We start from the raw sequence: 13,454 nt of genomic DNA, 5'->3' as shown, positions 1-13,454 counted from the left end.
TCGTTGTTGGTAAATCAAGCCTACCACTGTAGTGTCATCCGCAAACTTGATGATTGAGTTGGAGGCGTGCATGGCCACGTAGTCGTGGGTGAACAGGGAGTACAGGAGCTCATAACACACCCTTGTGGGGCCCCAGTGTTGAGGATCAGCGGGGTGGAGCTGTTGTTACCTACCCTCACCACCTGGGGGCGGCCCGTCAGGAAGTCCAGTACCCAGTTGCACAGGGCGGGGTAGAGACCCAGGGTCTCAAGCTTGATGACGAGTTTGGAGGGTACTATGGTGTTAAATGCTGAGCTGTAGTCGTGAACAGCATTCGCACATAGGTATTCCTCTTGTCCAGATGGGTTAGAGCAGTGTGCAGTGTGGTTGAGATTGCATCGTCTGTGGACCTATTTGGGCGGTAAGCAAATTGGAGTGGGTCTACGGTGTCAGGTAGGGTGGAGATGACATGGTCCTTGACTAGTCTCTCAAAGCACTTCATGATGACGGAAGTGAGTGCTACGGGGCGGTAGTCGTTTAGCTCAGTTACCTTAGCTTTCTTGGGAACAGGGACAATGGTGGCTTACTTGAAGCATGTGGGAACAGCAGACTGGGATAAGGATTGATTGAATATGTCCGTAAACACACCAGCCAGCTGGTGTGAGCATGCTCTGATGATGTGGCTGGGGATGCCGTATGGGCCTGCAGCCTTGCGAGGGTTAACACGTTTAAATGTTTTCCTCACGTCGGCTGCAGTGAAGGAGGTTTTGGTTGCGGGCCGTGTCAGTGGCACTGTATTGTCCTCAAAGCGGGCAAAAAAGTTATTTAGTCTGCCTGGGAGCAAGACATCCTGGTCCGTGGCGGGGCTGGTTTTCTTTTTGTAATCCGTGATTGACTGTAGACCCTGCCACATACCTCTTGTGTCTGAGCCGTTGAATTGTGACTCTACTTTGTCTCTATACTGACGCTTTGCTTGTTTGATTGCCTTGCGGAGGGAATAGCTACACTGTTTGTATTCGGTCATGTTTCCGGTCACCTTTCCCTGGTTAAAAGCAGTGGTCCACGCTTTCAGTTTCACGCGAATGCTGCCATCAATCCACGGTTTCTGGTTTGGGAATGTTTTAATCATTGCTATGGGAACGACATCATCAATGCACTTTCTAATGAACTCGCTCACCGAATCAGCGTATTCGTCAATGTTGTTGTTGGACGCAATGCGGAACATATCCCAGTCCGCGTGATTGAAGCAGTTTTGAAGCGTGGAATCAGATTGGTCGGACCAGCATTGAACAGACCTGAGCCCAGGAGCTTCTTGTTTTAGTTTCTGTCTGTAGGCAGGGAGCAACAAAATTGATTCGTGGTCAGCTTTTCCGAAAGGAGGGCGGGGGAGGGCCTTATATGCGTCGCGGAAGTTAGAATAGCAATGATCCAAGGTTTTACCAGCCCTGGTTGCGCAATCGATATGCTGATACAATTTAGGGAGTCTTGATTTCAGATTAGCCTTGTTAAAATCCCCAGCTACAATGAATGCAGCCTCAGGATATGTGGTTTCCAGTTTGCAAAGAGTCAAATAAAGTTTGTTCAGGGCCATCAATGTGTCTGCTTGGGGGGGAATATATACGGCTGTGATTATAATCGAAGAGAATTCCCTTGGTAGATAACGCGGATGACATTTGATTGTGAGGAATTCAAAGTCAGGTGAACAGAAGGACTTGAGTTCCTGTATGTTGTTGTGATCACACCACGTCTCGTTAATCATAAGGCATACGCCCCCAACCCCTCTTCTTACCAGAAAGATGTTTGTTTCTGTCGGCGCGATGCGTGAAGAAACCAGCTGGCTGCACCGATTCCGTTAGCGTCTCTCGAGTGAGCCATGTTTCCGTGAAGCAAAGAACGTTACAGTCTCTGATGTCTCTCTAGAATGCTACCCTTGCTCGGATTTCATCAACCTTGTTGTCAAGAGACTGGACATTGGCGAGTAGTATGCTTGGGAGTGGTGCGCGATGTGCCCGTCTCTGGAGCCTGACCAGAAGACCGCTACGTTTCCCTCTTTTACGACGTCTTTGTTTTGGGACGCAGGCTGGGATCCATTCCGTTGTCCTAGGTGGAAGGCAGAACATATGATTCGCTTCGGGAAAGTCATATTCGTGGTCGTACTGATGGTGAGTTGACTTCGCTCTTATATTCAGTAGTTCTTCCCGACTGTATGTAATGAAACATAAGATTACCTGGGGTATCAATGTAAGAAATAACACGTAAAAAAATAACAAAATGCATAGTTTCCTAGGAACGCGAAGCGAGGCGGCCATCTCTGTCGGCACGGAAGTACATTCAACTCCTAAGTATTGAGTCTGTGGACCTAAATAGACACTGGAACAGTGTTAAATTAACATACTTACTGCTTAGTGTAAAGTCTTATTCAAATTTTTCCCTGAGTGCCTTGCCTTTCGAGCAAATTGTAGAGTTACCATCCATAATTATATGTGTTAGTGACAGAGACATGGTTGTTGCATTCATCTATTTTTAGGTTCTCTGGACTTCACCAAGTGAGATCAAAAGCAAATATGTTATCATTCAAAATGTAATAATCTTTAACACCATACCATATGTATTTCACAAGGCCTTATTTTGAGGGTCTAGTTTTACCCAAATACATAGGCCTGAAACTGGTGCAGATCACTTTGAACCAAAACCATCCCAATCATTATCATATTTCCCAGCATGCTCTATTACAAGTAGATTCTTTATCTAATTTTATGTTTCATGGCATGGCAGCCACAACCCTGCAACAGGAGCCACCCCAAGGCCTCCTGTGCACACCCAGAATGGAGCATTGGCAGCCACTCCCATCCCCTGCAGCAGCTCCACTCCTTTGGCAGGAGTTTCATCAGGGTGGACTGAGCTCTGCCAACACTGCTTTCCCAGTTCCCCCCCAGTCCCTTCATCCAGCGACTTGAGGGAGGTCTGTCAAATGCTCAGTCTGCTTTGCTCTCACGTGGTTGGCCAAGGACCTTGGCAAAGTCTCAGCTCACTCAACAAATAGCTGCAAATGCCTGTTAGCTCTTATGGGAATGAGCTGAATACCTCCTATGACTTTAAATCTCATAGGGCTCTTGGGCTAATGCACCTAAATGTGCCAAGTATGATTTAAAAAATGGCCACAATTGATATTTGGGAACAGGACTCATGTCCTGACATTCTGGTTCTTTCTGAAACATGGTTAAATTGTTATTTATCTGATAAATACATTGAAGTAAATGATTATAATGTATTTAGATGTGACAGATTAAAGAAAGGGGAGGAGTGGCCATATTTGTCAAATCTAATTTCATGGCTTCCCAATCTTGAAATATTTCTGTTCCACAAAATTTGAGCTCCTGGTTGTCGATGTGTCCGTAAACTAAAATACACATGTATTTGTTGCTGGGATTTACCACCCCCCCGGTGGCATTTTTTTTTTGTTTACCTTTATTTTACTAGGCAAGTCAGTTAAGAACAAATTCTTATTTTCAATGACAGCCTAGGAACAGTGGGTTAACTGCCTTTCAGTTACTAGTCCAACGCTCTAACCACTAGGCTACCCTGCCTCCATGACGGATGCTATTGTTGCTATATTCGAGTGTTAAGCATCTTTGTCGTCCTCGGAGTTGGTCATTTTAGGGGATTTGAATCTGGATAGGCTATCCCCGGCCTCAAATCAATTTCAGAGTATATGCATTGATTTGAATCTGACTCAAGTGATATCAAAACCCACACGGCCTAAATGGGAGAAATCCTGGTAACTCCTGATTGATTGATTTAATTCTAATGGAGTATTTGCATATGATCTCAGTGATCATTGTCCCATAAGAAACAGCAAAATACTAATCATCGTTTAATTAAGAAGATACATTTTTTAATGTTTTCTCCTCAAGGGTTTTAACATGACATGTTCTACTCTGATTTAGCCACTATCTCCTGTATTGCTGACACTGAGTTGGCTCTAGAACATCTATCTTCCATATTTATTCCCCTGGCAGATAAACGTGCCCCTTTTAAACAATTCAGAGTCAAAGATAGATCTAACCCTTCAGATGAGCTCATTCGATGAGAAATCAGGCCTGGAAATCTTAGCATTATGTAGTGTACTGGCAATTTTTCAGTGAATTGAGAAACAAATGTACTATCTCGAAAAATAGAAAGCTAAATCAAGCTATTTTTTAAGTTCTATAGCTGACTCTGCTGGTGATCCTTCTATATTTTGCAAAACAGTAAATTAACTGAAGAGTACAAATTCCTCTTCTTCCCTGCCTAAGCAAGTTCTTTCTGAATCTGGCATCATAACTGAGAAGAAAGGAATAAGTGATGCATTTAATCCTCATTTTATCTCGGTAGGCGTTTTATTTGAGAGAAACTGTGGTTTAATTGACCCTGGTCAGTCAATCGACTACTCTTCCCTCTGCCAGCCTCCAGCTGAATAAACGGTTAACCTGTCAACTTCTAGTGAATCTTTGTTTTCATTTCAACAATTTACATATGGAAGAAGGTACTCTGTTCAGATGAGACTAAAATTGAGCTTTTTGGCCATCAAGGAAAACGCTATGTCTGGTGCAAACCCAACATCTCTCATCACCCCGAGAACACCATCCCCACAGTGAAGCATGGTGGTGTCAGCATCATGCAGTGGGGATGTTTTTCATCGTCAGGGACTGGGAAACTGGTCCGAATTGAAGGAATGATGGATGGCGCTAAATACAGGGAAATTAATGAGTGAAACCTGTTTCAATCTTACAGAGATTTGAGACTGGGACAGACGTTCACCTTCCAGCAGGACAATGACCCTAAGCATACTGCTAAAGCAACATTCAAGTGGTTTAAGGGGTTAAGAGGAAATGTACTCTCCCTTCACAAATGTACTGTCCCTTCACAAATGTGATGACCCTTATGACCTAAATAATTATCGCCTTATTTCTAAACTCTATTGCCTAGCTAAAATATTAGAATCCTGAATTAATTCTCAGCCAATATGTTTCTTATCTTTGAAATGTATTCTAAATGTACATCAGTCTGTTTTTAGACCAGGTCATAACAGTATCTTTTATGCATCCCTAGTTATAAATTCTGTGGTTAACTGTACGTATAAAAGTCAACATTTTGCTCCCCTCTTCATTGACCTGCCAAAGGCAGCATCATGCTGTGGGGATGATCGAGGGAAAGATGGAGCAAAGTATAGAGAGATCCTTGATGAAAACCTGCTCCAGAGCACTCAGGACCTCAGACTGGGGTGAAGGTTCACCTTCCAACAGGACAAAGACCCTAAGCATATAGCCAAGACCACGCAGAAGTGGCTTCGGGACAAGTTTTGAATGTCCTTGAGTGGTCCAGCCAGAGCCTGGACTTGAACCTGATCAAACATCTCTGGAGAGCCTTGAAAATAGCTTTGCAGCAACACTCCCCATCCAACCTGACAGAGCTTGAGAGTATCTGCAGAGAAGAAAGGGAGAAACTCCCATAATACAGGTGTGCCAAGCATTTAGCGTCATACACAAGAAGACTCAAGGCTGTAATCGCTGTCAAAGCTGCTATAACAAAGTACTGAGTAAAGGGTCTTAATACTTATGTAAATGTATTATTTATTTTTATAATTTTTGCAAACATTTCTAAAAACCTGATTTTGCTTTGTCATTATAGGGTAATGTGTGTGGATTGATGAGGGAAATAAAACAATTTAAACCATTTTAAAATAAGGCTGTAACGTAACAACATTTTGAAAATATAAAGGGGTCTGAACACTTTCCAAATGCACTGTATATCATGAATTTATAAATCCAAATATTGATGTAGCAATCACAGATTGCCCTGTTAAGCAAGCCCATTACAACTCTCATAGAGATCATAATATCCTAAAAATACTTTACTTTATAACCATCATATACACCTGAGTGAGTCTGAGTGGCAGTGACCACTGTGTAGAAATCAGAATTTAGTGTGATGTAGGGCCTGTATACATTATCCTTCCTGAAACCCAGTTTCTATCTCAATGCATTGAATGCAATGCAACTTAATAAGTTGTCAGCATCAAATGTTAAGATTTAATTGCGTGTAGTAAAGTGATAGCAGTTCATTTATATTACATAGCATTACATTGCACTATATTGATGCAGTCAATTTTGAAGTAATTTGAACAGTGGACCCGTTCCAAAAAGATGGACCCGTTCCAAAATGGACATGGGACTTTCCCATCCGGACCTGATATGCATAAATATTTTTTTAAATATAGAGACCCGTTCCAAATGGACGTGAGGACAATTAGACCCGTTCCGTATAGACCTGGTCGGATCCAGACCCGGTTCAATCCAAGTGGGAGAAGCAGCAGAAAAGTCCATTTTTAAGCTACTTTATCAACCGGAGCTGATAAAGTACGTGGGAGAAGAGGTAGAGAGAGATGGCGCTCTAACATGGGTCGTGCTGTGTGCGTAGGCTACTGTGAATGAGAGCGAGTGACATGGGGTGCAGGTAGGAGGGAGAGAGGGAGAGACACTAACCAACCAATCTGACTCGTGCTTTAGTAGACTAATAGCTGCCATAGCAAGGTTATTTATCATCCAATATGATGATGTAGGACCTGTCTTGACTGCATTAAACTGGGAGAAGCTAGTTAAGCTAGCTAGCTAGGCTAATTGAGGCTGCATGAACTTTCTTGTCCTACACAGTCACAAACAACAATAAATCCATTCAGAAAATTAAATAGCAGCCTACCTGTTGGCTTTTGGTCGTTGTAGCCTATCCTTCTCCTTTAACTTTTAATTCCATCATTTTAATTCTATCTTCCATTGATTAGATATCTCCTAACTTTTTCCACATACAGAGGCTCTGTGACTTTAGCCTATTGCCGCTTTGATTACTTATGATTGGCAAACAACAAGCGACACTCTTGTGAAAAGCAAGAGCAGCAGCATAAATTATACAATTATCTCAAATGTAGCAGTTGCGTTCGGATCTGTACGGGTCTTTCCGGACAAGTCAGTTAAAATTACACATACCCGAGACAATCCTATCAGATCTGACACAAAACCGTGACATTATTTAGAATTCTGGATCCGGACCCGCTCGGGTCCTGGATCAGGTCTTGGGTATTCGGGTACAGGTGGATCCATGAAGACCTCTAGCATCTTGTAAATCCTATAGTGACACAACCAAGTGGTCTACATAAAGCATTACCAGAGCATAGAACGACTGTAGATGTGAAAATAGTTTTCAAATATTCATCAATAAATACAGCCACAGCGGAATTAAAACGATATAGCCATTTTACCTCAGTAACATTTGTCATGGGGTTGAAACCACAGAGGTTGCAGACAGTGTTCTTGCATTCGGTACAGGTGTTGTAGTTGGGAGGGTCCTTGGAGCCCATGTTGAGTTCCACCTTGCAGAGTGGACAGATGGACTGGCCTGCTTTGGGAGATGGTTGGTAGGATGCTGTTCCCTTTGGAGGCTCTGATGGGGGTTTGTCCACGTTGACCTGTACTGATGGGGGGACCTTGGCCTGTTGGGGTTGCTCTGCTTTCTTCTCCTCTGCTTTCTGAGCAGCAGGTGGTTTGGTCTCCTTTGTAGGAGGCATCTTGGGAGAAGCCTGGGCTGCTGCAGACACCTTCGGGGAACCTGGTGGTGTGGTGTGGGGCTCATCCTGAACAGCTGAGGTGATCAAAGTGGATGCAGAGCTGAAGATGGAGGAGCCAAAGCCAAACATCTTACCAGACACTGAATCTTCAGCCTTTGAGGAAGCAGGCTGAGACTTAGGACCACCAAAACCAAAGAAGCCCCCTGACTCTTGCTTGGGGGCCTGAGCCTGTAGCTGTGGCACAACGTTGGCAGGAGAGGCTCGATCCTTTGGAAGCTCTTGCTGAGGCTTCCCAGGCTCCTCCTGTGTGCATGGGGTGGCATTACTCTGCTTATGCCCAGGTTGGCCTGGCTGCTCTGGCGGTTTCTGAGGCCCTGATGTTCTCCGGTTCTCCTGTGGTGCATTCTGGGCAGGTACTGGGCTAGCCGGTGTCTGAGGGTCTGCTGCTTTAGCAGTCTCTGCCTTGGGTGGCTGTGTTGCTGATGTAATAGGGTTTTTCTGGATGGAGCCTTGTGTAGAGGTGTCTTTCTTCTGTGGTGCAGGAGATATAGAGGCTTTGTTGGGTGAAGGCTGGGGTTTCATCTTTGGGGTTCCAGGTGGGTCTGAGCCTCCGAGTGCTCTTTGCATCTGGCAGGTCAGACACAGCCACTCCTCACCCTACAATAGAAATCACAGCTTTACGCATAATATAAAGGTTTTTGGTTTTCTCACAGATGAACAAAGAAAAAACTGCAATCAATATATCTCAGTTTTTTTTTCTTAATCCTTAATCCATACTAGATACATACTATATACAAAATAATGAAGGTTATGACTTATCGTAAAAAAAAGATGTGAATATTAAAGTAACCCTGTGTCTTTATCTCCTGCTACTGCCTTTACCGTACAACACTACCTTCATATTCTGTTAATGACTGCAGTGGGCAATGCCTCATGCTGAATGAACTGCCACTAAATCAGTCTACTCTGTTTAAGCAGCCTGCTAAGTGGTAACTAGAGTTAATACACTGACTTATGAAACCACACTTGCCAGGCTCAAGCATGCTCAATTCTCCACTGTACAAAAAAATACAAAACAAATTTGACACAGAATGTCATTCATACTAATGCTACAAGGTGATCCTAGGTCAAAAATATAAATATTTGTCCTACTGTTTAATAATGATAAATTAATAACAAATTAAGCTCTACTTACGCCAGAGTCAGGAGGACTGAAGCCACAGAAGCTGCAGACGACAGTCTTACACTGTGTGCAGGTGTTATAGTTGGGTGGCTCCTTGGAGTGTAGGTTGAGTCCGGTAGTGTTACACACTGGGCACAGGGGTTTAGCTCCAGCCATAGGTCCGGCTTTAGCAGCGGCTTGCTGCTGTGGTGTAGTCCTAGGGGAACCCTGCTGCTGTGGTGTAGTCCTAGGGGAACCCTGCTGCTGTGGTGTAGTCCTAGGGGAACCCTGCTGCTGTGGTGTAGTCCTAGGGGAACCCTGCTGCTGTGGTGTAGTCCTAGGGGAACCCTGCTGCTGTGGTGTAGTCCTAGGGGAACCCTGCTGCTGTGGTGTAGTCCTAGGGGAACCCTGCTGCTGTGGTGTAGTCCTAGGGGAACCATGCTGCTGAGTGCCAATCTTAGGGGACCCTTGTGGCTGAGCTCCAACCTTAGGTGACCCTTGTGGCTGAGCTCCAACCTTAGGGGACCCTTGCTGTTGGGGTCCACCCTTAGCAGGTCCTTGCTGTTGTGGTCCCTTAGGATTTTGTGGCAGAACTCCAACTTTAGGTGACCCTTGCTGTTGGGGTCCATCTTTAGCAGGTCCTTGCTGTTGTGGTCCACCCTTAGGGGACACTTGTGGCTGAGCGCCAACCTTAGGTGACCCTTGTTGTTGCGGTCCACCTTTATCAGGTGCTTGCTGTTGTGGTCCACCCCTAGCAGCGGTTTGCTGTTGGGGGGCTTGTTGTTGTGGTCCACCTTTTGTAGGTCCTTGCTGTTGAGGGGCTTGCTGTTGTGGACCACCCTTAGGAGGTCCTTGCTGTTGTGGACCACCCTTAGGAGGTCCTTGCTGTTGTGGTTCACCCTTAGCGGGGGCTTTCTGCCCGCTAGTTTTGGCTGGTTGACCAGCCTGACCGTTCCCCTGCAGCTGGGGTCCTCCCTGTTGCTGCTGTGGGGCATTCCCAGGGCCAGGAACTGACCCAGGATGCTGAGGGCCTGCTTTCTGTTTGTCAACCTCCCCATTGTCCCCAAAAAGACCTCCTCTGACAGCAGAGGAGACAGAGCTGAGGGGGTTGGCCCCACTTAGAAAGTTAGAGAACATGGCAGGGTCCTCCTCTTTGTCCTCCTCTTCCTCGCTGGAGTCTACAGAGCTGTCAAAGCAGGAGCTGTCCTCTCTCTTCTCTCCTACAGGGGCCTGAGGAGGAACTGGGCCTGGGGCTGAGGGGAGGGCATCTACCGCCCCACCACTGCTGTCGCTGCTACTACTGCTGCCTGGGCTCTCTTCTGGTTCAGCTTCTACACCAGACTTCCTACAGAGACAAGAGAGAGGGTGACACAGAGAGAGGGGGGAGGGGAGTGGCGTGTGAGAGAGAGAAACACACAGATTCACACCTATAGAACATACACACACACAAAGACATTTATGGGACAAAAAAGCAGCTCCATTGGGAACTTCAACATGGCCATGAATGAACTGAAAGACAATGCAAAGAGGGCTTTCTAGCCCATTAAAATATCTCTAAAATTAGGCATACCAATTAGGATATGGCTCAAAATATTCAAATCAATAATAGAACCAATTGCACTGTATGGGAGCGAAATGTGGGGTCTGCTTACAAAACAAGAATTTGACAAATGGGACAAACACCCAATTGAAATCCTACATTCTGTAATTCTGTAAGAGCATTCTCAGAGTAGAGAAAAACTCCAAACAACACATGCAGAGCAGAATTAAGCCAATTCCCTCTTCTGATTCATATTTTAAAAATAGCCACTAAATGTTGTAATAATTTGTATACAAGTGACCCACCACTCCTACCATTACAAAGCCCTCAACTGCCAAGAGGTGACCACGGAGAAAAGTTCCCTCAGGGAGATGGTCCTGAGTCTCAATTCACTAACCATTACCAAGCCAACCAAATTATCACAGGGCACAAATAAAATATATCACCTATTGGAAAGAAACCACAAAAAATATATATTTTGCTCTAAACAAACAGTGCAAGGTGGCAGACTATCTGACCACTGTGAATGATAGAACATTTAGGAAAAACACTAACTATGTACAGACTCACTGATCACAGCCTGGCCATGGAGATCAGTCATCACAGGCAAACCTGGCTGTCCAGAGAGGCCAGGCTGTGCTCATGCTGCCCCCAGGAAGTGATAGAGACAGATCTGCAAACCAAAATGCTGTGTTTTAGCAGCCAGATGTGTGGCCTCGTGCCACAACCTGTGGGACAGCCAGTGAGAAGTATAGTGTGATTACTTATATTTGCCTATTCTTTATTATTATTTGTTGTAATTCCTGTTAATACGACAATCACTATCATTATTAATGCTTAATTACAAACAGTCTAGCATATTCCTGTCTTTCACCATCGCTATATGTACACATTTACAATGTAAGTGTTGACTTTCCATGTCAATAAAGTATACTGAATTGAATTGAGAGAGAAGGGGTAAGGGAGAGAGAAAGTGTGGAAGGGAGGTAGGGTGAGGGAAAGAGAGAGCATTAACAATATTCTGATTAAACATGCTGCCCCAGGCAGGCTGAGGATGGTAAACAAATAGCAACATCTCAGGATATATTGGAAAGTAATGAGGACACAGGTCACATAATGCCATTAATGTCTCTGAGTTCTGTTTGTTATTACTGCTCTGCACCCTGATACACCTCTCTCTTCTCACATCCTGCATCGAAAATACACATATTCATACATTACTGCATGGCTATGGCAACAGATTGTCCATGCAACATGTTAACCTTTTCGAGAGAGAGAGAGATTTTTTGTCATGTGGCAACAACATGCTGAATAGTGAATACCCTACATCTTACATTTGGATATTAAAATTGGCAATATACTAACTAAAATACAATAAACAAATGTAGGCAATGAAAGGTGTAAAAAAAAGCATAATGTAATATGACCCTTGTCAAGAATCTCGACAGTGTACCTATGCTTTTCTTTGCAAAATTTTATCACAGCATGTGGTGTCTTATGAACTGATATTTTAAATAATTACATCATGGATATGAATATACATTCTGTGGCACACGGGTGTAAATTAAAACCAAGTAACTGTCGACCGATATCTCAGCTGAAAACGTTGATCATGTGCAAATTAAATTGTCGCGTGCTTTCAGCTGAGGCTTTAATGATTGCGTCTCGGTTTGATTTACTCAGCATGGGCTGTTGTTGGGCTTTCGGCACCATGGACAGCAGCATAGAGCCATCACGGTTTCATACATAATCAAGCCAGAGAGATCCCTTTCAACCAGAAATACAATACAGACCACGGTCCTACACAGTCATGGGAGGCGGAGACTGCATAGCAAATTAAAGTACTGAGGTTATAACCACATTCATATTTACACAGGAATATATCACGTTCCCCATAGGCTTGTTGCCACTTTAAAACGTGTGACCTCTGTAGCCCCATTAAATGGCGAATGAATGCTTTCACCCAACAGCCAGTATTACTGTAGAGGAAATTAAATCCAAAGTCTGGTTTAAAGCGGAAACCCGAGTAAACACACACATACACACACAATCTGGTGCTCTCTAGAGAAACCGCAGGCACATACGGACAGGAGACAACAAATGATGAATGAGAACTAAACTCTGATATGGAAATACATATTTATATAATTTCCTAGATATCAGATTAAAACATTATAGTAATGACATGGCAGTCGCCAATGCGAGTTTAAATAGATACACGGGTGGTCTAACCTATTATCTCCTCCGCGCCTGGTCGTGATTTTGCATCAGTCGGTAAGTCAAACAGACAGGCTGTATTAGCTGCAACTCTACTTGAGTATACACGATGCAATCCGCATAGTGGAGTAGGCTACCAGTAGGCTACCAGACCTTAAATATGACAGCTCTGAAACCACGATCCTCCCGGCAGTGAGATGGAGGAACCCCCTGGCTCAGCCGTTTTTCGCTCGGTGCGCCCTTGCTTGTTCCGCAGCGAGCCAAAGGACGCCAGGCTACGGAAGCTTCCGCAACGAGCCATCTGTAAACAATGTCTCGTTGCGGGACGAAGCAATGTGCACCCTTGACATTAGCCTACACCTGCATTCGCCCCCATCTCGTAGTCTAGCTATTGTAAAAAATATATATATAAAAAAAAAACGGAACCGCCATCATCCCTGTGGACACCATAAAGAAACCCCCTGCCAGAGGCATTCCCGGGGATAATTCAGTCCGGCATTCCTCACCCTTCGCGGGCACTTTATCAAACAGATGTATGTACATCACACGGTTCTCTGAAAAACAAGACGCAAATGCTACCTGTTGTTGAGCTGGCTCTGTCGTACCAGATGTCTCGTCCCATCTTGGCTCAGCCCTCCGTCAGTCGGCTACTCTTGTCAGTTTCTGCGGTCTGCCTGGCTGCGGAGGGATGGCGGGCACAGAGCAACGCAAGTCTACAGCATCCACTGATTCCGCCTCTCTGCATACGCATGCGCTACCCTCTGACAGCCAGTTAATCACAATACATCATGCAGGAACATTTCAATTAAAGGCACACGGCGACTTATCCCCGGCAGCCACACATTAAACGATAAATGACATGCGCCATATGTTTGCATTTCTCATCAATAATGTTCATGTTTTAAATGTTTGTAAATTGTCAACTATTTTGTCTGTAATGTCTTTTTGAGACCCCA

General features: G+C 44.5%; 1 protein-coding gene across 1 annotated transcript in view; it reads right to left on the bottom strand.

Moving 5' to 3' along the window:
* Nucleotides 1-13,227, bottom strand: part of pclob (piccolo presynaptic cytomatrix protein b) — a 113,408-nt gene extending 100,181 nt beyond the window's left edge. The window contains exons 1-3 of the mRNA XM_031821403.1: nt 13,078-13,227; nt 8,775-10,086; nt 7,274-8,236 (exon numbers count right to left, since the gene is read on the bottom strand). Coding sequence (XP_031677263.1) covers nt 7,274-8,236; nt 8,775-9,878 — 2,067 coding nt within the window. The 5' untranslated portion in view covers nt 9,879-10,086; nt 13,078-13,227. The remainder of the gene's footprint in view (nt 1-7,273; nt 8,237-8,774; nt 10,087-13,077) is intronic.
* Between the last annotated feature and the right edge of the window lie 227 nt (nt 13,228-13,454).

Source organism: Oncorhynchus kisutch, linkage group LG4, assembly GCF_002021735.2.
Source record: "Oncorhynchus kisutch isolate 150728-3 linkage group LG4, Okis_V2, whole genome shotgun sequence".
Classification (NCBI taxonomy): domain Eukaryota; kingdom Metazoa; phylum Chordata; class Actinopteri; order Salmoniformes; family Salmonidae; genus Oncorhynchus; species Oncorhynchus kisutch.
The sequence above is the reverse complement of the archived record's forward strand: the minus strand, read 5'-3'. Positions and strand labels throughout refer to the sequence as shown.